Source organism: Megalobrama amblycephala, linkage group LG9, assembly GCF_018812025.1.
Source record: "Megalobrama amblycephala isolate DHTTF-2021 linkage group LG9, ASM1881202v1, whole genome shotgun sequence".
NCBI lineage: Eukaryota > Metazoa > Chordata > Actinopteri > Cypriniformes > Xenocyprididae > Megalobrama > Megalobrama amblycephala.
Window position 1 is genome coordinate 3,222,263 of NC_063052.1, and position 23,238 is coordinate 3,245,500.

The window sequence follows — 23,238 nt, forward strand, 5'->3', positions numbered from 1 at the left end:
AAATTGGACAATTTTCTTCTAGAAAGACAAGGTGTTCAGGTGGAGAAAAAACTTTTTCTTTACCTTGACATGTTTCGACTGCAACCTGCAGTCTTCCTCCACCTGAACACGTTGTCTTTCTAGAAGAAAATTGTCCAATTTCTACAGTATGTTGGTTCTGATCTACTTCCTAAAGGAAATAAGCCTTTCATTTATTTGTTATTGTTTAGTTCAACTTGATGAGTCACAACACAATGTGATGTATTCATTTCTGTGTTCTACAGAACATAAGCTACATACAAATAATTCTGAAGTTATAACTACACGACACAGAAAGTGCTTTGAGTTGTTGTTACTCAATAAAAGAGTTAAGTAATTCAGTAGCTGACTTTTTTTTAATACTGCAATCACTTTGTAGTGTATTTTCGTTTACTGTTGTGAAATGGAAAATCAATAATCGCTTATCGAGAATCGTTAATAATCGAAAATCGACTGTAATCGAATCGGGACTTCAATAATCGTAATCGAATCGAATCGGGAAATCAGACAGATTAACCACCCCTAGTAATGAAGATGTGAGCACTTTATTACAGTTCATCGGAGTTGATTTACGGATATAAAGTTTACTGGTTTATTAAGCATCACCTGAAAAAGCATAAGGTCTTTATATATTTGTTTACTGTTAGTTGTAATGAGTGATTCTGTGTACTTCACTATGTACACTACCAGTCAAAAGTTTGGACACGGTAAGATTTTTAATGTTTTAAAAAGAAGTTTCATCTGCTCACCAAGGCTGCATTTATTTAAAGGTGCCCTAGAACTTTTTTTTAAAAGATGTAATATAAGTCTAAGGTGTCCCCTGAATGTGTCTGTGAAGTTTCAGCTCAAAATACCCCATAGATTTTTTTTTAATTCATTTTTTTAACTGCCTATTTTGGGGCATAAATAGAAATGAGCCGATTCAGGGTGTGTGGCCCTTTAAATCTCGTGCTCCACGCCCCAAGAGCTTGCGCTTGCCTTAAACAACATAAAGTTCAAACAGCTAATATAACCCTCAAAATGGATCTTTACAAAGTGTTCGTCATGTCTAATTGCGTAAGTACAGTGTTTATTTTGATGTTTACATTGATTCTGAATGAGTTTGAGGCTGTGCTCCGTGGCTAACGGCTAATGCTACACTGTTGGAGAGATTTATAAAGAATGAAGTTGTGTTTATGCATTATACAGACTGCAAGGGTTTAATAATGAAAATAGCGACGGCTCTTGTCTCCGTGAATACAGTAAGAAACGATGGTAACTTTAACCACATTTAACAGTACATTAGCAACATGCTAACGAAACATTTAGAAAGACAATTTACAAATATAACTAAAAAATCATGTTATTATGAATCATGTCAGTTATTATTGCTCCATCTACCATTTTTTGCTATTGTCCTTGCTTGCTTACCTAGTCTGATGATTCAGCTGTGCACATCCAGACGTTCTGCCCTTGTGTAATGCCTTTCATAATGTTGGGAACATGGGCTGGCATATGCAAATATTGGGGGCGTACACCCCGACTGTTACGTAACAGTCGGTGTTATGTTGAGATTCGCCTGTTTTCCGGAGGTCTTTTAAACAAATGAGATTTATGTAAGAAGGAGGAAACAATGGAGTTTGAGACTCACTGTATGTCATTTCCATGTACTGAACTCTTGTTATTTAACTATGCCAAGATAAATTCAATTTTTCATTCGAGGGCACCTTTAATTAAAAAATACAGTAAAAACCGTAATATTGTGAAATATTATTACAATTTAAAGTAACTGTTCCTATTTGAAAATATTTGAAAATGTAATTCTATTCTTGTCTTGGCAAACGCTGAATCTGCATTCAGCATCATTACTCCAGTCTTCAGTGTCACATGATCCTTCAGAAATCATTCTAATATGATGATTTGATGCTCAAGAAACATTTATTGTGTACAATTGTACAAAATTGTTTTGTACAATATTTATTTTTTAGGTTTCTTTGATGAATAGAAAGTTCAAAAGAACAGCATTTATTTGAAATATAATCTTAATTGTAACATTATAAATGTCTTTACTGACACTTGATTTAATGCATTCTTGCTGAAAAAAAATGTTAAAAAAAAAATTCTTTTCAAAAAAAAAATTAAAATAAGAATTCTTACTGACCCCAAACTTTTGAACGGTAGTGTATAATGTTACAAAAGCTTTGTATTTCAGATAAATGCTGTTCTTTTGAACTCTCTATTTATCAAAGAATTATGAAAAAGAAATAATGTACGCAAATATTTTGTATAATTGTACACAATGAATGTTTCTTGAGCATCAAATCATCATATTAGAAGGATTTCGAAGGATCATGTGACACTGAATACTCGAGTAATGATGCTGAAAATTCAGCGTTTCCAACACAAGAATAAATTACATTTTTAAATATTTTCAAATGGAACATTGAATTTAAATTGTAGTAATATTTTACAATGTTACTGTTTTTACTGTATTTTTAATTAAACAAATGCAGCCTTGGTGAGCAGACGAAACTTCTTTTTAAAACATTAAAAATCTTACCGTGTCCAAACTTTTGTTTTTTGTAAATCAGTGGGGGGGTTTGTTGTTGTTGTTGTTGTTGTTGTTGTTGTTGTTGTTGTTGTTGTTGTTGTTGTTGTTGTTGTTGTTGTTGTTGTTGTTGTTGTTGTTGTTGTTGTTGTTGTTGTTGTTGTTGTTGTTGTTGTTGTTGTTGTTGTTGTTGTTGTTTTTTTGAGAGAACATACAGAACATTCAGAACATTTTGCAATACCATACCCTCCCCCCTTCCCTCACCCAACCTGTTGCTCTCAGGACTTGGACGGATAAACATAATACAAGATAGAAACGAGACAGACCTACAAACATACATATAATTATATAAATAAAATGGAATTTAAAATAAATAATAGTAATAATAAAAAATTTATAATACGTAAATTAATAAAAATATAAAATAGTAACAATAATCATAACAGCAGAAGCAGTAGCTGCAGATTAAGTATCTAAATTTCTTTGACTTAGATATCCAATTCTTCCACCTTGACAAAGATACAGGCTTAGCGTGATTAGTCCATGCAGATGACAGTTCCAGATATAGTATCTCCAGTAAAGAATGCAGCCAATGCTTAGAGGAAAAAAAAATATGAAACAGTTCTTGTGCTTGGTGCATTGCAAATCTAGTTCACCACTGGGTGAGTTTTTACCCTAAGGTACCTATGGGCTTTTAACACTGCAAGTAATTTAAAATATAAAAATAAAGTGTTATGTGAAAATTTTAAATCTTTCAATTGTCTCAAATCCAGGATTGAATCCTCTCCTTTTATGTCATTTAATGTTAGAATACCTTTTATAGCCCAGGATGGCTGCACAAAAGGTTGTCCGCCAGAAAGTAAATTCAAATTGTGCCAAATAGGAGTATGGGTGTGCCATATAGTTTTAGATGATAAATGGGCTTCTATCTTTTTAAATATTTAGAGGGTATAGGAAAGTATTGTACCGTAATAAAATAAACACTTCCTGAGTGAAAGGCCTGAAAATAAAAAATCGTGCAAACGAATTGGTGAAATGCGCTCTTTTTCTATTTGTTTCCATGAAGACTGTGAACCAGGATCAAACCATTTCGTAACTGAGAGCAGGATGAAGGACCTGTGATACCATGTATTGCGTATTGTAAACACGATGAGCTCTATCAATCTCGATCAGGCTTGAGCGCGCCGTGAGGTCGGGGATCCATTTAGGTAGCATTTTCTGTAGAAAGCCAACAGGATCATCCCCTTCCATTCCTGTTGGTAGATTAACCAGGCAGACATTGTTGCGTCTGGTTAATCAGCATCGAAGACACTGACTGGTCTTCGAGGTCGTTGCATTTTCGCTGCATCTGGTCAAGCTGAGACAGGCAAAAGTTTGTATCTTTTTTGTTTTTTTTTGTTTTGCATAAACTGCCTTGGAGATTGTCCACTTTCGTTGTAATTGACAGCATACCTTGACTCAAGGAATCTATTTCTTCTTTCAAAGAACGATTTAACACAATTAATAAAGACATTAAAGATATTAAGCATGGATTTTATTGCCTCTGTCAACATGCGGGAAACCATTTCGCGCATAGCTTCTTGTTGTGCTTCGATTGCATGGCTAACATTTGAGGCTACGTCGTCCTCGAGTGTTTTGAGACGTTTGCCACCCACAGGCAATTTTAGGGGAGACAACGACTTTTTACTAGTTGCCATTCTAGAATTGGACTTGTCAAGTTGTAAAACAATGACGTTATCTTTCCTCAATGTGGGAAAAAAAAAAAAAGAAAAAAAAAAAAAAAAACTTCAATTAGGAGGTTTTAGTCATAAAATTATTATTTTTTTTTTCTTTTTTTCTTGCCACTTTTATATATTTTGATACACTTTTCACATTTTCCCCCGTTCCAAAATGGCACACTTCATAGCAATTTGTCTTGTGGACTAACAGTGGCTGCTGCGTATGCATGTCCGTTAAGTCCACGAGACTGTAGAATGTCCCATTTGTCAATTTAAGGTCTCAGAAGGGTGTTCGCGAGTGCCCCCTTTGTAGATATGCGTCCTCGATACACACTTTTGCCAAGCTCTGCAGCAGAAATCTTCCTGACAGTCCGTAAGGCATTACCACACGATGGTGCGGAGGAAGACCGCAATAGTTTAGGGTGCCTTTTGGGACAGGGCCTATGTCACAATGAGAAGATAAGACTATCACAACTTCTGTTTCATGCCAACTCTGAAGATAAAATTCATCCCGTGAGAACCATTTTGAAATTGGACATTGCTTTACCATGTATATTAATTATTTTTTAAAAGTGGGCAGTGTCATGTTTCATGTTGTACAAAATTTACTGCACTATTTTATAAGTAAATCTTTACCTAATTTTGAAAAAACGCATATCGTTAGAAAGGTCTGAGACTTCAGGTTCCACTGAGGCCATATTGGTAAACAACTTTCATTAGTAGTTCAGAGGACATACAATTATGCGATAATGTTTTTCTCTTTCTCATCTCCTGCAATCAGTCATGCAAAAGAAATCCTTCATACTCTTAAAGAGAAATACTTCAAAGAGGTACAAGATCTTGAGGTGGACGGGCAGAAGATTGAGGCTCCTCAGCCCCTTAGTTGGTAAGATTGAAAACAATTAGTTTGTGTTTTACTTGTGAATTACTTTTAAATATACCTGGAAATCTGTAGAACATAGTACTTCAGATCTGATCTTTACTCTATTGTGCTGTTATAGGTATCCTGATGAACTGGCGTGGCACACTAATCTGAGCAGAAAGATCCTACGCAAGTCTCCACTCCTGGAGAAATTCCACCAGTTCTTGGTCAGCGAAACTGAATCGGTAAAAAAAAACACCTTAATGTCTGATCCTTGTTGGTGCACTTCTCCAAGGCATGTATCTGCAGATATTCATTGGTGTTTACAGTCAACACATTTCTCAATACTTGGGTCTCTTCTTTTTTTTTTTCCAAAATTCTTCACATAGTGAGCACAACAACAGTCAATGTGGGCTAAACTGTGGATTATTTATAATTGCTTGGCCACAAAAAGGATTCAATGAATACATCTTTCAAATTACATGAATACATTTCTCACTTGGAGACAACCGCCTCAAACAGGCCAATTTGCATGGTTACATACCCTTTAAAAACTTAAGTTCAAAACCTAACATAATACAAAATTGAATAAGACAGCAATTTGCTATATTTCTACAGTAATACCATATTGAAATATATTTTGAATTTAAAAAAATTAAATGCTATCAATACAATTAAATGTAGCTGAACACCCACATAGGGGTTAGTTTTTCAATTTCATTACCATCTATACAAAAGGGGAAATCTTAAAGGGGACCTATAATGCCCCTTTTACAAGATGTAATATAAGTCTCTGTTGTCCCCAGAATGTGTCTGTGATGTTTCAGCTCAAAATACCCCACAGAAAATACCCCCCATTTGCACCTAATTAGGTGTGAGCAAAAACGCACATTTTTTGTGTCCCTTTAAATGCAAATGAGCTTCTGCTCCCAGCCCCCTTTCCAGAAGAGGGCGGAGCTTTAACAGCTCACACTTTGGTTACTAAACAACAAAAAAAACTGGAAAATCTTACACTCTACTACAACTGTTCCTCTTCTCTAAAGCAGCCCAATATGTCCTCGCTAGGGCTGCACGATTAATCGCATGCTATTCTCACGCGCATTTCGTCAGTAAAGCCGGTTCCCTGATTACCGCTAAATCGCCATCACCTGCTTTCAAATGAAGCGGCATTTAATAGACAGAGCCGTAGGTCACTGAAAAGCCACGCAATATCGCGTTCATATCGCAGATGAATCGCCTGCGATAATGAACGCGATATTGCGTGGCTTGTCCGTGAACTACGGCTCCGTCTATTAAAAGGCGTTGCGTTTAAAAACAGGTGATGGCGATTTAGCGGTAATCAGGGAACCGGCTTTACTGACGAAATGCGCGTGAGAATAGCATGCGATTAATCGTGCAGCCCTAGTCCTCGCCCCCTTTATTGCATGTTCTTGGGGGCAGGGTTTATGTAAATTTTGAGGTTTGTGATGTCACCAACCTGGGAAGAAGCTTGTTGTAGTGTCGTTCTTGTTTTGTAAAGAAACTTTACATTGTTTAATTCTACCGTATGTTAGTGGGGTTTTCTCAGGTAATTGCTTTGAGTGACAAAGTGTGTTTGTTAGTTGACAACCTTTGGTAGTGTTATGGAAGAATGTGTTGATTTGAGACAAGTGTTTTGGTAGTTTTAGTGCATTTTGAATGTGAAGTTAACTGCTGTAAGCTGAAAATTGTATGAAGATTTTTGAAAAAGTGACCCAAGTATTGAGAAATGTGTCTAAGCAGTTTAAAAGAACTAATAAATGCAAATATAATATAATTTATTGATCAACCATAAATGGTAGCTTTTTTCTTAATCTTATTTACTCCATCAGGGTAATATTAGCAGACAGGAAGCAGTCAGTATGATTCCTCCTCTTCTACTGAAAATTGAGCCTCAACATAAGGTACATCTTCAACCACACCATCATGAGTTTCCTTAAATACCAATATAATGTTTTTTCTATAGTGTGTGTTCTGCACTGGGAGAATTTGTATAATTTGTTCTATCACTTCTGGATTGTATAACCTAGATTCTGGACATGTGTGCTGCTCCAGGATCAAAAACTGCTCAACTAATAGAGATGCTTCACTCTGATATGGATGTGCCTTTCCCTGGTAAACCATTACTCTCTATATATCCAATACAGATTTGGAATGATCATATCTTTTAGTTGTCCTTCATCTCTTCTGTGTCTCCAGAGGGTTTTGTAATTGCCAATGATGTGGATAATAAGCGCTGTTACCTGCTGGTCCACCAGGCCAAGAGATTAAACAGTCCATGTATTATGGTGGTAAACCATGATGCATCTAGCATTCCACGTCTGCACTTTGATCAGGATGGGAAGAAGGACGTCCTGTTTTATGACCGTATCCTGTGTGATGTACCTTGCAGGTGAGGAATTTTATGATGAGGGTCTCTGCTTTGACCCAGAGATGCTACTTCAGTTTTTCAATGAAAATATTAGATCAGGGGTCATCAACTATATTTGTCCAAGGGCCAGAATTTTTCACTGCAGACACTGTAAGGGCCAGATACTCGTAATATAAAATAAAATTTGAATTGTATCCTAATATGTTATTATTTGATATACTAATTCTAATTCCAAATTTATGTTATTTTTTACATATTACCTGTACTGCAGCAAGCCACCAGGGGCGATAGCGATATATTAGGCTTCATATTTGTGAGGCTGTCAAGCTGTCCATCACTGTCACGCAATTGTGCGCAAATCCCAGGCAAGGAAAATTTTGACATTTGTGAAAAAATGAGCAATAAAAGATGTTCAATGAGAGAACGCGTTTATCGTCATTCTTGACTGAAGGCAGGCTATGGCACAAGCTACTTTTCAGAAGGCTTTTTGTTTCGTTAGATTTAAAAATAAAAAACGGTTCTCATTCCCCCTTGAATAAGGCCGGCGACACCGGCGTGGCGTATCCGTTTTTATTTCGGCTCCCATATTTAACAGGTTGGAGTTTGCACACTGAGACACGCGTCTCAGGCGCGCTCGAGCCACGCAGAAAACGCGTGCATGCTAGAAATAGAACCGACGCGTGTTCCAGCAACGGGAGTGTTCTCTGGCTAGAGCGCAGAACAGCGGAGTTTGTGCATGTCTGAGCTTGTGTTTTGTTGCTTTGACATTGTGGAAAATAGAATAATAGAAAGAAAATGTATTAGCATTTTTACCCGTTATTATCAATCTAAATTAATCTCGTTTTTAATTTAACTTAATTTCGTTTTTCTTTATTTAAATTTCTGTGTCAATTTGTTAGTCAGAAAAATATTAGACTACCTTAAAAGTATTGCTTAATTTAGCAGACCTGTGTGTGTGCGTTTTATATCACTAGTGCAGTGTCCGTTCTCGGAGCATAAGCCCTGCCCGCGTGAGGTGCTCCGCTTCTCGCTCGCGCTGCTCTAACTGTAGTTTACTAAAAGTTTATTAATTCTGAATGTGTCGCGTCTCGCGTGTCCATCTATATTGCACCAAATGCGACACTGCACTCCCTTGTGAAGTCGATTGGATGAACGGTTCTCGAAATAATAAAAATGCAAACGGACATACAGACACAGATTCCTGCCTTTATTAGAGAGAAAAATATGTTCAGCCCCTCTCTCCGAAGCTTCGAATAGTCGATGTTCATTAAAAAAATGGTATTCGGACCAGCCCTAAACTTTTTCCTCTTACAAGGCTATTCCTGAATTCAGTATTATTCTGGGGGCCGGATGGAAATCTAGGGCGGGCCGGATTTGGCCCGCGGGCCGCCAGTTGACGTTGCATGTATTAGATGGAGAAGCTTAAATGAAAATGAGCAAACTGAAACAAATTTTATTTTAAATGTGCCCTCGAATGAAAAATTTAATTTATCTTGGCATAGTCAAATAACAAGAGTTCAGTACATGGAAATGACATACAGTGAGTCTCAAACTCCATTGTTTCCTCCTCCTTATATAAATCTCATTTGTTTAAAAGACCTCCTGAAGAACAGGCGAATCTCAACATAACACCGACTGTTACGTAACAGTCGGGGTGTATGCCCCCAATATTTGCATATGCCAGCCCATGTTCCCAACATTATGAAAGGCATTACACAAGGGCAGCCAGTATTAACGTCTGGATCTGCACAACCAAATCAATCAGACTATGTAAGCAAGCAAGAACAATAGCGAAAAATGGCAGATGGAGCAATAATAACTGACATGATTAATGAGATCATGATAGTTTTAGTGATATTTGTAAATTGTCTTTCTAAATGTTTTGTTAGCATGTTGCTAATGTACTGTTAAATGTGGTTAAAGTTACCATCCGTTTCTTACTGTATTCACGGAGACAAGAGCCGTCGCTATTTTCATTATTAAACTCTTGCAGTCTGTATAATTCATAAACACAACTTCATTCTTTATAAATCTCTCCAACAGTTTAGCATTAGCCGTTAGCCACGGAGCACAGCCTCAAATTCATTCAGAATCAAATGTAAACAATATAACAGTATACAATACTCACATAATTCCGACGCATGCATGACGAACACTTTGTAAAGATCCATTTGAGGGCTATATTAGCTGTGTAAGCTTTGTTTATGCACTGTTCAAGGCAAGCGCGAGCTCCGTGGGCGTGGAGCATGAGAATTAAAGGGCCAGTAGCCCTGAAGCGGCCCATTTATAATGATGCCCCAAAATAGGCAGTTAAAAAAATGAATTAAAAAAAATCTATTGGGTATTTTGAGCTGAAACTTCACAGACACATTCAGGGGACACCTTAGACTTATATTACATCTTTTTTTAAAAAGTTCTAGGGCACCTTTCAAATATCTTAAAATAAGTACTAAAGTGAAGTATTAAAATTACTAAAAGTGGTAAATATAATTTCAAGCTAAATAGAAATGTATATAAAACACAAACTAATAAAAATGACAAACCCATATCAAAATTACTTACATGAAAATTTAAAATATAAAAATAAAAGCTAATACTACTAAAATATCTAGGGATGCTCAATACCATTTTTTTATTTTATAATTAATGTAGAATTTCTATACCACTGTGTGTTGAACTGATAATCACTCGCATAAATTCATAGTGCTTCTCTACTCCAGTTGTGATCTAACAGACACCTGGGAGAAAGTAGCATAATTTAGAAACCGCAGTAAACTCCAGCAAGATGGTCCTTTTATGCAAAACCATAATCCTTTATCTTCAGATCAAGCATACTAATAGGAAGTTAGGAACATTGAATCATCTTGGAGAGTGTTTCAGCATGTTGACTGTCATAACTGAATGAACACGCAGTTTAAATGCGGAATATAGAATGGCACAGCCGCAGCGGAGGAAAGCATTTGTCAACTTTAACGATTTAAATATTCATTTATACCTCACATTAAACTATGGAATAGCTTCAGAACACTTGGAATATAGTGCACGAAAACTTTATGGTGCTTTATAATGTTTTTGTGCCTTTTGTGGGGCTTAACAATAACAAAGAATAGTATACGCACAAATTGGATTTGGCTCTGTCTTGTTTGACCTATGTGGCAAATAATGGCAGTATCTGAGCCAATACCGATACCGAGTATCAAATCGGCGCATCCTTAAAAATAACACTGTACAAACCCATCCAACCCAACTTAAAATAAGTCTGATTAGCATTAACATCTGTAATGTGTTTCTACCTGCCAGATTTTTTAGGAAAAACATAAAATACTGTGATCTTTCCACTTCGCAAAAGCTTCAACCTAATAGGCTGGTTTCTATGTAATTATTGGTTTTAAATTGTCATCAGATGGTCTCCTCCTTTCTAAGTGGTCATAGGCCAAAATAAGCTGCAAAGTGGTCAATCTAGGTTCTTTTAACGTGGGTTATTAAAGGGGACATTTTATGCACTTTTTCAAAGTCTTCATTATTGTTTTGGGGTGTCTGCTAGATTAGTTTTCATGCTTCAATGTTCAAAAAACATTATTTTTCACACATTTTACATTATTGTAGCACCTTGTATGAAGCCCCTCCTTCCAAAAAGCACCGTGTGCTGATTGGTCAGCTGGACCAGCGTGTTGTGATCGGTTGTCAACCGCTTAGAACGTCTCGGAAATGTCATGCCTCTTACCATAACCACGAGTTTCAACACTACTAACATAACTCAACCAGGCATGTCCTTTTTTTTGTGTATCCAATGGGCGAGAATTATTTAAATGATGAATATTGTGAAATGTATATTCCTGTAAGAACTCCCTTTTTTTTGTTTTGTAACTTTGCAGCAACATTACACACTAAAGGAAATGTAAAAAAGCGTAATATGCTGCTTTCTTGTACAGAGATATAAAGTTGTGATCATGTAAATATAGGGATCACAATAATAGAGGCACACATACACGCCAGAGCTGTGTTTTCGGTTGAGCTGTGAACCTCTTCCCGGCATGTAACATCATATAGCAGAGTTTATAATTGGTGGAGTCTATACTTGGCCTGCAGCAGAATCAGGTGCCAAGCACAATACAGTCTGCTCAGTACCAGCAGGCCAAACATATTACACATACACAGTGTGGTCAGCCTGGTTTTGCCATGTAAACTTTTTCTCTCAGTCGATGAAATTATTTGAAGTTGACTTTAAAGGTGTAATTATGGCTTGTGTTTGTGCCCGCATAGGACTGTAGTTTCCTTGATTCAGAAATTGCTTCCTTAACCAAACACTGATGTAATCGATTTAAAAAAATACCATATGATTTCATATGACCACAGGAAACTCTCTTAAGTTATCGAGTCCAGTTTAAAATTACATGAAGGAAAAAAATGTGGTAATGAATCTTTTTTTATTGTGAAGAACAACTGATTATAAGTCTGCTTTGTGCCTGACAGACACATGAAATGATCTGATATGGAGTTACAATTAAACTGCATACAATAAAATCAGCACCTTTATCTATACAGTGGAGATGGAACGATGAGGAAAAACATTGACGTGTGGAAAAAATGGACAACCAGCAACAGCCTGCAGCTCCATGGGTAAGACCAGTATAGTACAAGTATAGTCTATTTTTGTGACACAACTGTATTGAAGTCCTGTGACAACAAAGTGTCATACTTCTGTACCACAGAGTATACTGTTTTGTTAGCAGTACACTAGTACTCCATTCTGAACACGTCCTAGAGCCTTCATGCTCTCAGATAAACCCAAATCTTGATGCATGATGATCATTGCGTCTGGAGCTTTAGCTATTTTGCAGTGGCAGTGAATTAGCGGTGATGTGTTTGCTGGAGGAGTGTTTTCTGTACCTGATTACTGAAACAAGATGTTGCATCTAATTTCTTTGTTGCACTGTCAGCATGGGGCTCTTGCTCTTGCTCTCTCTGTGTGGTTTGCTGTCTCTCCATTCTGAGGTTGCAGAACAGTTTGTTATGCTCTAAGTATGTGTATTTTCAATTTGTCTCATTGTCTGTCAGGCTGCAGATAAGGATCGCAGTGCGAGGTGTGGAGCAGCTGGCAGTAGGGGGCAGGATGGTGTACTCCACCTGCTCTCTGAACCCCATCGAGGATGAAGCGGTCATCGCTGCCCTGCTGGAGAAGAGTGAAGGTATGTCTGCTGGGTTTTTTTTGTTTGTTTTTCTCTTCAGTTTTTGTTTTTAAATGTCTATGTAGTTTATTAATTTGTTTTAGTTATTTTAGTACTTTGTGTTAAACTAAAGAGTCATAAGTCATCATTTAAATTGTATAACTGAAAGTGTATTTTGTACCAAGTAACACATATGGTTTATGGTTTTAGATAACGATAACCGTGTTGCTGAGATTCACCCTTACATAGATTTCAGCCGTTTTGTTTGTGTTATGTGTATCTTTATTGATATAAAATACAAAACCTGTGGGAAATGCAATTTTGTTCTGCTTTTTCTGATCCCTCTCCCTTCTGTGGTTTCTTCCCTCTTCTGTTTCTTTCTCAGGTGCTTTAGAGTTAGCAGATGCCTCTGTAGATCTCCCAGGACTCAAATATATGCCTGGAATAACATCTTGGAAAGTAATGAACTTTTAGCCTCCACTCTCTGATATCAATTTCTATTCATGCTGTTTTGAGTCTGCATTGGTTTCTGTCTGTTGCGTTAGCGCAGTCATTTCTCTTCAGTCACTGCAGCAGGGGCATTAGACTGTTTGTAACTGGGGCTCTCACTGGAGCGAGGGCCACAGTAAGGCTGTTTTGCTGCTGTGATAGTCCAAAATATATTGGTAATGCTATATTAAAATAACATGTCTACACCTGTGATTAACCCCCCTAATCAAATCGAATATTCTGTCTGAAACCAGAGAAAATAAGGCATGTGATTGGCGATTGGCAACTTAGTGGGTAGTCTACAAAATAAAGCTGGTCCAAAATTAACTTTGTGCCACACGTACTGGCGATTAAATTTTAATGAAGCTGCATTGTGAAACTGCATCTCTTTGTAAAACTGCACTTCACAAAAACTGAAGGCCCATCGTGATTTTGATCCTTATTTTCAATGAGAATATTCCATGTGTGATGCTGCATCTTAGAAATTTTCCTGTCCAAGTACACCCCCCCCCCCCCCCCCAAAAAAAATTACTTTGTTATTGTACGGTGCTGAATTTTAAGCATCATTACTCCAGTCTCCAGTAGTGTCACATGATCCTTCAGAAATCATTGTAATTAGCCAATGTGGTGGTCAGGAAACATTTCTTATTATCTGTTGTAAACCGTAATGCTACCTAATGTTTTTGTGGAAACCATGATAATGTTTTGAAATAGAATTCTTTTGTACCATTATAAATATCTTTGTCACTTTTGATCAATTTAATGCATCTTCTCTGAATGGAAATATTAATTTATTTTATAAAAAACTGACCCCAAATCTTTGAAAGGTAATCAAACTCCCTGCTCTTACATAGGTAATGACGAAAGAGGGTCAATGGTACTCTGACTGGTCAGAGGTGCCAACAAGCCGACACACCCAGATCAGACCCACCATGTTTCCACCAGCAGACCCCGAGAAGCTGGCGAATATGAGACTGGAGAGATGGCAAGTTTTTTTTTTATTTATTTATTTTTTTTTTTATCTCACATGTGTCTTATGTAATATCACAAACTTAAAGGTCCCGTTCTTCGTGATCCCATGTTTCAAACTTTAGTTAGTGTGTAATGTTGTTGTCAGAGTATAAATAAAATCTGTAAAATTTTAAAGCTCAAAGTTCAAAGCCAAGCGAGATATTTTATTTAACAGAAGTCGCCTACATCGAACGGCCAGTTTGGACTATATCCCTCTACTTCCTTCTTTAATGACGTCACTAAAACAGTTTTTTGACTAACCTCCGCCCACAGGAATACACAAGCGTTGCGTTTGTAGAGTGTGTTTGTCGCCATGTCGTCGAAACGCTGTTATTTTCATCCCGCAGTCCAATCACCGGGTCTGATTCCGGCTCAAATTGATAGGGTAAAATTAAAGACATGTTTACAATAACACTGAGCGCATGCATCTCCACGTTATGGTAAGAGGCGTGACTTTTCCGGGCACGGTGCGCTCAGAGCTGTCGAATCACAACACAGGAACCGCTGGCACAATCAGAACTCGTTACGTATTTCTAAAGGAGGGACTTCATAGAACAAGGAAGTCATCAGCCCGTTTTTATGACAGTGGAAACAGCGGTATACAGATAAGTAAATTATGTGAAAAATACTGTGTTTTTTTTACACGCGAAACATGAACACATGTTATATTGCACACTATAAACACAATCAAAGCTTCAAAAAACCACGGAAAACAGGACCTTTAAAGGAACACTCCACTTTGTTTGAAAATAGGCTAATTTTCCAACTCCCCTAGAGTTAAACAGTTGAGTTTTATCGTTTTCGAATCCCTTCAGCCGATCTCCGGGTCTGGCGGTACCACTCTTCTGTAGTTACATTGTATACTAAGACTGACGGAAAATGAAAAGTTGCAATTTTCTAGGCCAATATGACTTGGAACTATACTCTCATTCCAGCTTAATAATCAAGGAACTTTGCTGCCATACCATGGGTGCAGCAGGCGCAATATTATGCAGCGCCTCTCACAAATGTCTCCATGGTTGCAAGGCATGCTCCCTGTGCAAACAGGGGGTCACAGGCTGTGCGTAATATCATTGCGCCTGCTGCACCCATGGTACTGCAGCTAAGTTCCTTGATTATTACACCGGAATGAGAGTATAGTTCCTAGCCATATCGGCCTAGAAAATCGCAACTTTTTATTTTCCGTTGGTCTTAGTACACGATGTAACTACAGAAGAGTCAAGTTTTAAATAGGAAAAATATCAACTCTTTGGTCATTTTTTTGAGCGAGATGCTATTGGTCTCATCAGATTCAATGAACTATGCTAAGCTATGCTAAAAGTGGTATCGCCAGACCCGGAGATAGGCTGAATGGATTCGAAAATGGTAAAATTCAACTGTTTAACTCTAGGGGAGTTGGAAAATTAGGCTATTTTTAAAGTTTTCCTTTAAAACCCTTTCTTTACAAGCCTCTAGGGCAGGGGTGTCCAACCCTGCTCCTAGAGAGCTACCATCCTGCAGATTTCAGCTCCAACCCCATTCAAACACACCTGAACCAGCTAATCAATGTGTTCAGGGTTCCTTGATAATTACAGACAGGTGTGTTGGAGCAGGGTTGGAACTGAAGTCTGCAGGATGGTAGCTCTCCAGGAGCAGGGTTGGACACCCCTGGTGCTATAGTGTGTTTTACGAAAACTCTCCACCAGATGGTAGTATACCACCACAGTACTAGCGGAGCAATACCAACATTGAAGTAAACTCTCTGGGTGTGTGAACCCAATTTACAGATTTTTAGTTGTAACAGTGTTATGGTGCTTTGATTTGTGTTTTCAGTATGAGAATACTGCCCCATCACCAGAACACCGGCGGGTTTTTTGTGGCTGTGTTGGTGAAGAAGGCGCCCATGCCATGGAACCGCCGTTACCCAAAGGTATTAGAAAATGCAGACTTATTATATCATATCATATAAAATGCAAATGGAGCAAGTTGTATGGTATCTTTTTTTTCATTCTTGACCGTTTTACTAACAAGCCCATTTTCTTAAAGGTGGATAAATCCATCTTATTTGTCATTGCATTTGAAATGGCGAAACTATTGTATACATCAATACCGTTGTCTCTATTCTTTCTTTGTCTGTGTTTCTGTAGCTTCGTAATAAGGATGTGAACGCCTCCAGTGATGTGGCTCCCGCTGAGGAGCTGCAGATGGGGGCGTTTCCTGCTGAGGTTCCTCCAGCAGACGGCTCATCCACTGACACCCCTGTTGAAGCAGTGGAGGGCGAGACTCCTGCAGAGGGAAACCCGTCTGTCCTAGATACCCCTGACCCTTCAGAGGTCAAGAAAGACAATGTGTGTGGGTGAGTGTCCTCAGCCAGGTGTATATGTGGGCGTACACCTTTACCTCTTCTAGTCACCCTATTGTTCTCTCAGCTTTTAATTTGTTTTGTTCTTTCTGTGTGTAGTATTATTATTATTATTATTATTATTATTATTATTATTATTATTTAATGCAAAATAATATTTCCAGCTGGAAACTACTTGAGTTACTCTTTAAGTCACCAGGAAATCAAAATGGACAATTCTTATTTTATGGAATATTTCAGTATTTATTCTAAATGATTTATCATTGCACATATTTTTTTTTACATTTCATGTGCTCGTAATCTTCAGTCAAAATAACTTCGTCTCCCTCTTCCAAAGACATCTCTTTTCTTCTCTGATAATGTTTACTGGCACGAGGGCAGGACAACCTGTCACTCACATGACATCACAGCAATAGCAAACCACAGTGATCCAATCAATCCCGATCAATCCCTGTTTCACTTGGATATACATCACAATAGGGAAGAAAAAAACGAAAGCAACATCCGTTTCATGCCGACTTCAAAATGGCTCCTTGCTGGGAAAATAAAAGCCATATTTAAGAAAAACATGATGCTGTTCTATTTTGAGTTACAGCTGACACAGTGTCATGTGAATTATACTTGTGTGATTATGTGACCACATGTAGATTCCTAAATCAGTGCAGAATCTGTTTCACATACTAGGTAGGCATAATGGTGGACTTGCAGCAACTGTGCAGTATTCTTTAATGGGAAGATATTTTTCCATTCCAAACGAATGTGTAGTGTCGATTTCAGTGCCCCCTGGTGGACAATGTTAGTTATTTTGCTCCCTATTGACATGAAGTGCTCTTTCTGTTCCAGCCCCCCTCCTCCAAAGAAGATGAAACTCTTTGGCTTCAAAGAGGATCCTTTTGTGTTTCTGACAGAGGATGACCCCATCTTTCCTCCCATCCAGTGAGTGCCTCTCCTCTCCATTTACAAAACCTCGCTGCTCAACACAAATACGGTTTTTACAAACGCTCTCATATCTTGCTTGTGGGTTTTTTTTTTATGCAGTATTTGTCTGATGCCACTGTGTGTTTGCCCTGCCAGAATATACACACTCTGAGTAGGCTGGAGCTTTGTTCATTTGTGTAAAAATAGATAACCACTCATTATTACGCTATTCATCCAATGTGACCAATCACATGAATGGATGATGTGATCATTATCATTCAGTCATTGTGACTTTGTCTTTTGTTTGTGATGAATTTTATTTATTTTCTCACACAGATGCACAGTGCCACAGCGCTGGCAACCCGCCATTTTGACTTGTGGGAGACAACGCCTCTGCTCCATATGTCGCAGCGTGTTTAGTGCTGTGCGCATATGTGCATTTTATTTCCCTCTGTTTAACCATCATTTATTTTATCCTGTCATATTTCTTTGTCTGCTCCAGAGCTTTCTACAACCTGTCTCCAGATTTCCCCAAGCTTAACGTGTTGACTCGAACCCACGAAGGAAAGAAGAGGCACCTGTACATGGTGTCTAAAGAGCTCCGCAATGTTCTGCTCAACAACAGTGAGAGAATGAAGGCAAGAGCGTGCAAACACACACACACACACACACACACACACACACACACACACACACACACACACACACACACACACACACACACACACACACACACTCTCTCTCTCTCTGAAGGTCCTTCATCAGTGCTAGCAGTGATTGAGGATGGCGTATAGGCAGATGGGAACAGCAGCCTCACTATGATCTCATCTCTATCTGTGCTCTAGTGCCTTCACATTCATCAAGTATGAAACAACCATCTGCTGCTAATGTAAACAGGCATCACTGGAGTTACGTTAGAACAAAGAACCACACTGTAAATACTTATACACCTCATCCTTTGTTGCATTATTTGTGCTTTGAGGAATTAGCATGTTTTAATATGGTATTTGGGTAGTTCTATATATACACACACACATATATATATATATATATATATATATATATATATATATATATATATATATATATATATATATATATATATATATATATATATATATATATAATGTGTGTATATACATGTATAATAAATGAGTATTTTTGCTTATTTTATCATGAATGATTATTTTTTTAATATTTATTTGTTTATTTATTTATTATTATTAATATTATTTATAAATTGTCCCAGTCAGGGTATTTATTTTTTTTAAATGAATTAAAACCAGGATAAAAGTTCATTTTAACTGTTTCTTTGGTGTAAATAATAGATGCTCTATATTGACAAAAGTATTGGGACACCCCTCCAAATAATTGAATTCAGGTGTTCCAATCTCTTACATGGCCAAAGGTGTATAAAATCAAGCACCTAGGCATGCAGACTGCTTCTACAAACATTTGTAAAAGAATGCGCTTCTAGAAGGGTCAAAAATTCCCATAAACACACTCCTAAATCTTGTGGAAAGCCTTCCCAGAAGAGTTGAAGCTGTTTTAGCTGCAAAGGGTGGACCAACTCCATATTAAACCCTACGGATTAAGAATGGGATGTCATTAAAGTTCATGTACACGTAAAGGCAGGTGTCCCAAAACTTTTGGTGATATAATGTAGTTAATAGTACAAATATTCCATTTTTTAATTATTATTATTATTATTATTATTATGATTATGATTATGATTATTATGATTATTATTATTATGATTACTACTACTAGTAGTTTTTGTTGTTGTTGTTGTTACTACTTTTACTACTGATTAGGGGTGTGACGAGACGGGTATCTCACGAGATGAGACTCGAGATTGAGTTCACGAGACGAGATTTTTTCACACTATTTTTAAGAAATCCTCAGTGGCAAAATGTTTTAACTAATCATCTTGTAATGAAAGTCATTTCAGTTCTACTTTCTGAGTATGAATTATCATATGCAGTAAAAGACAACAATACTCAAGTACTGTATAAGATTTTGCCACTAACTCAACTGACTGACTTCTCTTCTGTATGATTTCAGTCTCTTCAGACATTACTGTACATGATTTATGAGCTTCTACAACTTTTGACCTCCTAACTGAACTCCTTTCCACAAACTGATCATAGAAATAAAACAGTATAAATAAAAATGGTAACACTTTACAATAAGGTCTCATTTATTAACATTAATTAACCAACATCAACTAACAATGAGCAATATATTTGCTACAGTATTTATTCATCTTTGTTATTTAATAAAAATAGTAATTCATTGTTAGTTGATAGTTCACAGTGCATTAACTAATGTTAACAAATGAAACCTTATTGTTTGTGCTTAAGATTAAGAGAAAACTGTTATTCAGTTTTATGGTAACACTTTACAATAAGTGCAACCATAATCGCACTCTCAATATTCAAAGTGCAAATAAGACCAATTTTTTCTTTGCCCAGCCTAAAATAGCTGTCATATTATATATCATTTTAGTCTCGCGAGATCTTGTGACGAGATCTCGTCACACCTCTACAACTGATAATAGTAATATTATGTTGTTATTATTATTATTATTATTATTATTATTATTAAGAGTATTATTACTTATACTAATGCACTCTTTAATGTATATAATTAATAATAATGAAATAAAATTAAAATATTATAAAATATTATTTATAAATAAAAATAAAATAAAATAAAATATTAAAATGCTGTTGTCAGTGGAGACTTCTCACATATTCTGTTTTCTGCAGGTTATAAACACAGGAGTGAAGGTCTGGTCCAGAAATACTGATGGAGAACAGTTTGGTTGTGCTTTCAGACTGGCCCAGGAGGTGGGTGTGTTTAAAAATAGTTTAATGTAAATGTTTTATGTAGTAGTTGTTTGAATTACTTATGTATGAGCATTGCATACAACCAAAATATTGAAAATTGTGTGATATGCATTAATACTGGACTTGAATATACATGTTGTGTAGTCATTTCATCATAAAAAATCTTTTAAAATCAATTATTTTTAAAAGTTGAGAAGCAGCAGCCTAATCCCAAGGATCTTTCTGCAAGGTATAATGATTGTATTTCACATGCAATTTTAACCGAAAAGGCTTTGGAAATTAAGTCGTGCTGCAGTAATCTGTCTATAATTAAAGCAACGCTCAGATGTCTCTGATGTTTTTTGCTCAAAAACTAGGTTCTGTGGTCTATTGGGAAATGAGTTAATCTCAACATGCTGTTAATAACCTCAGCTTGCTTTTCTGTCTGGTCTAGAGGGAACTTCCATTACCATTTTCCACAACTGTGTATTGATTTTTAACTAGAAGAGGATCTGTTATGTGAATTTGTGTATGTGTATTTTCTGTCTTCCCATAGATGAAGAAATAGATTAAAATGTGTCCATGGCTGAATTAATGGGAATAAAATAGAGAAATGCATTTTGAACTAGACTTAATCATTCTGATGCTACGTACTTTTCTCAGAGCTGGAAAGGCTGTGTGTGTGAAAGAGAAGATTCAATCCTTGACACACAACTGATGTCTTTTCTCTAGGGTATTTACACACTGTGCCCCTACATCAGAGCCCGAATCATCAACATCAGCGTGGAGGACGTGAAGGTGCTCCTCACGCAGGAGAACCCCTTCCTTAGCAAGCTTGGAGATGATGCACACAGTCAGGCCAAGAAACTTGGTCAGTGCCATTCATGAATTCTTTGTTAAAATGTATAGGTTTGAATGCTGAAAAGATGAGTGAAAGTCATTGCTATAATAACACACACTAATTAGAAATATACCATTTTAATTTATGCATTGATGCATTAATGTATGCATTTAAAAAATTCCTGCACATTTTTTACATATATAGTAATTTCTGTTGTCACTTGTCAATGTGTCTAGAACCTTTTGACCTTGAATCCCTTTGATAAAGTTCAGGGTCATGTTACAGACAATAAAGGCCTGACATTTGTGTCATGCTGCTAACATCACTAATGTTAAAATATTGCTCTGAAATTCATACATTCTCTTTCTCCAGAAATGGGCAGCATTGTTTTACGTTACCTACCAGATCCAAAGTAAGTGATCATGTTCTTAATTCATATTATTACCATCTTTTTTTTTTTTTTTTTTTTTTTTTTGCAAAAAGTAAAGAACCTTTTGGACTTGAGCTCTAATTTAGTCTGCAGTCTGTGCCGCATTCTTCCATATGACAGATCGTAGCTTTGTTTCAGATCCTAGTGAACTGCCTCGCTGTCTACTACCAACATTGGCAGCTACCTTCTAAGGCAACATCCTAACCAAAATGTAACCTTTACGTGACTGGTTTGGAATACAAGAGGTTCGCAGCTCTCAATGAAACACACAACAGACATGACTTCAGTTGATTCCAGTAAAGATGTTAGCATGTTGCTAAGCTAACAACACAATATTATGAGAAATTTCTAAAAATAAATATTTAAATGCTTGGCACACAGATAGAATAATCCCTTTCAATTTAGAATCTTTTTTTCACTGACCTTATCACAATACATTCTGGTAATTCTTAATATGTGGTGGCTGTCCACCTTATTTTTAAGGCAAGAGTGGGCACGGCCATTTGTAAATTGAATGTGTCTGACTTCCAGTGTCATCTGTTTCCAGTTATTTTTAGCTGTGCAAAACAACTCATTATGCTGCTTGATATTGCAAACTGGTACAGTGCATCTGGAAAGTATTCACAGCGCTTCACTTTTTCCACATTTTATATTACAGCCTTATTCGATAAGGGATTAAATTTATTATTTTCCTCAAAATTCTACAAACAATACCCCATAATGACAACGTGAAAGAAGTTTGAAATTTTTTCAAATTTATTAAAAAAAAAAAAAAATGAGAAAATCACATGTAGATAAGTAATCACAGTCTTTGCCTTGACACTCAAAATTGAGGTCAGGTGCATACTGTTTCCACTGATCATCCTTGAGATTTTTCTACAACTTGATTGGAGTCCACCTGTGGTTATTTCAGTTGATTAGACATGATTTTGGAAAGGCACACTCCTGTTTATATAAGGTTTCGATAGTTAACAGTGCATGTCAGAGCACAAACCACACCATGAAGTCCAAGGAATTGTCTGTAGACCTCCAAGACAGGATTGTATTGAAGCACAGATCTGGGGAAGGGTACAGAAAGTTTTCTGCAGCATTGAGCACAGTGGCCTCCATCATCCGTAAATGGAAGAAGTTTGGAACCACCAGGACTCTTCCTAGAGCGGGCCGCCTGGCCAAACTGAGCAATCAGGAGGAGAAGTGCCTTAGTCAGGGAGGTGAACAAGAACCTGATGGTCACTCTGACAGAGCTCCAGCGTTTCTCTGTGGAGAGAGGAGAACCTTCCAGAAGAACAACCATCTCTGCAGCACTCCACCAATTAGGCCTGTGTGGTAGAGTGGCCAGACGGAAGCCACTCTTAAGCCCAAAAGGCCCCTGAAGGACTCTCAAACCATGAGAAACAAAATTCTCTGGTCTGATGAAACAAAGATTGAACACTTAAATACCAAGTGTCATGTCTGGAGGAAACCAGGCACCGCTCATCACCTGGCCAATACCATCCCTACAGTGAAGTACGGTTGTGGCAGCAATGTACAGAGACGTCCTTGATGAAAACCTGCTCCAGAGTGCTCTGGACCTCAGACTGGGGTGAAGGTTCATCTTCCAACAGGACAACGACCCTGAAGCACACAGCCAAGATGACAAAGTAGTGGCTGCGGGACAACTTCTGTGAATGTCCTCGAGTGGCCCAGCCAGAGCCC

General features: G+C 37.2%; 1 protein-coding gene across 1 annotated transcript in view; it reads left to right on the forward strand.

Annotated features, from left to right (window-relative positions):
- The window catches only part of nsun2 (NOP2/Sun RNA methyltransferase 2), a 29,639-nt gene that overhangs the window by 2,682 nt on the left and 3,719 nt on the right, over positions 1 to 23,238 (forward strand). The window contains exons 3-18 of the mRNA XM_048201222.1: positions 5,045 to 5,149; positions 5,265 to 5,370; positions 6,976 to 7,047; positions 7,174 to 7,258; positions 7,343 to 7,535; positions 12,060 to 12,134; positions 12,573 to 12,703; positions 13,068 to 13,141; positions 14,026 to 14,156; positions 15,995 to 16,091; positions 16,309 to 16,517; positions 17,367 to 17,459; positions 17,944 to 18,079; positions 20,213 to 20,293; positions 21,005 to 21,143; positions 21,486 to 21,525. Coding sequence (XP_048057179.1) covers positions 5,045 to 5,149; positions 5,265 to 5,370; positions 6,976 to 7,047; positions 7,174 to 7,258; positions 7,343 to 7,535; positions 12,060 to 12,134; positions 12,573 to 12,703; positions 13,068 to 13,141; positions 14,026 to 14,156; positions 15,995 to 16,091; positions 16,309 to 16,517; positions 17,367 to 17,459; positions 17,944 to 18,079; positions 20,213 to 20,293; positions 21,005 to 21,143; positions 21,486 to 21,525 — 1,767 coding nt within the window. The remainder of the gene's footprint in view (positions 1 to 5,044; positions 5,150 to 5,264; positions 5,371 to 6,975; positions 7,048 to 7,173; positions 7,259 to 7,342; positions 7,536 to 12,059; positions 12,135 to 12,572; positions 12,704 to 13,067; positions 13,142 to 14,025; positions 14,157 to 15,994; positions 16,092 to 16,308; positions 16,518 to 17,366; positions 17,460 to 17,943; positions 18,080 to 20,212; positions 20,294 to 21,004; positions 21,144 to 21,485; positions 21,526 to 23,238) is intronic.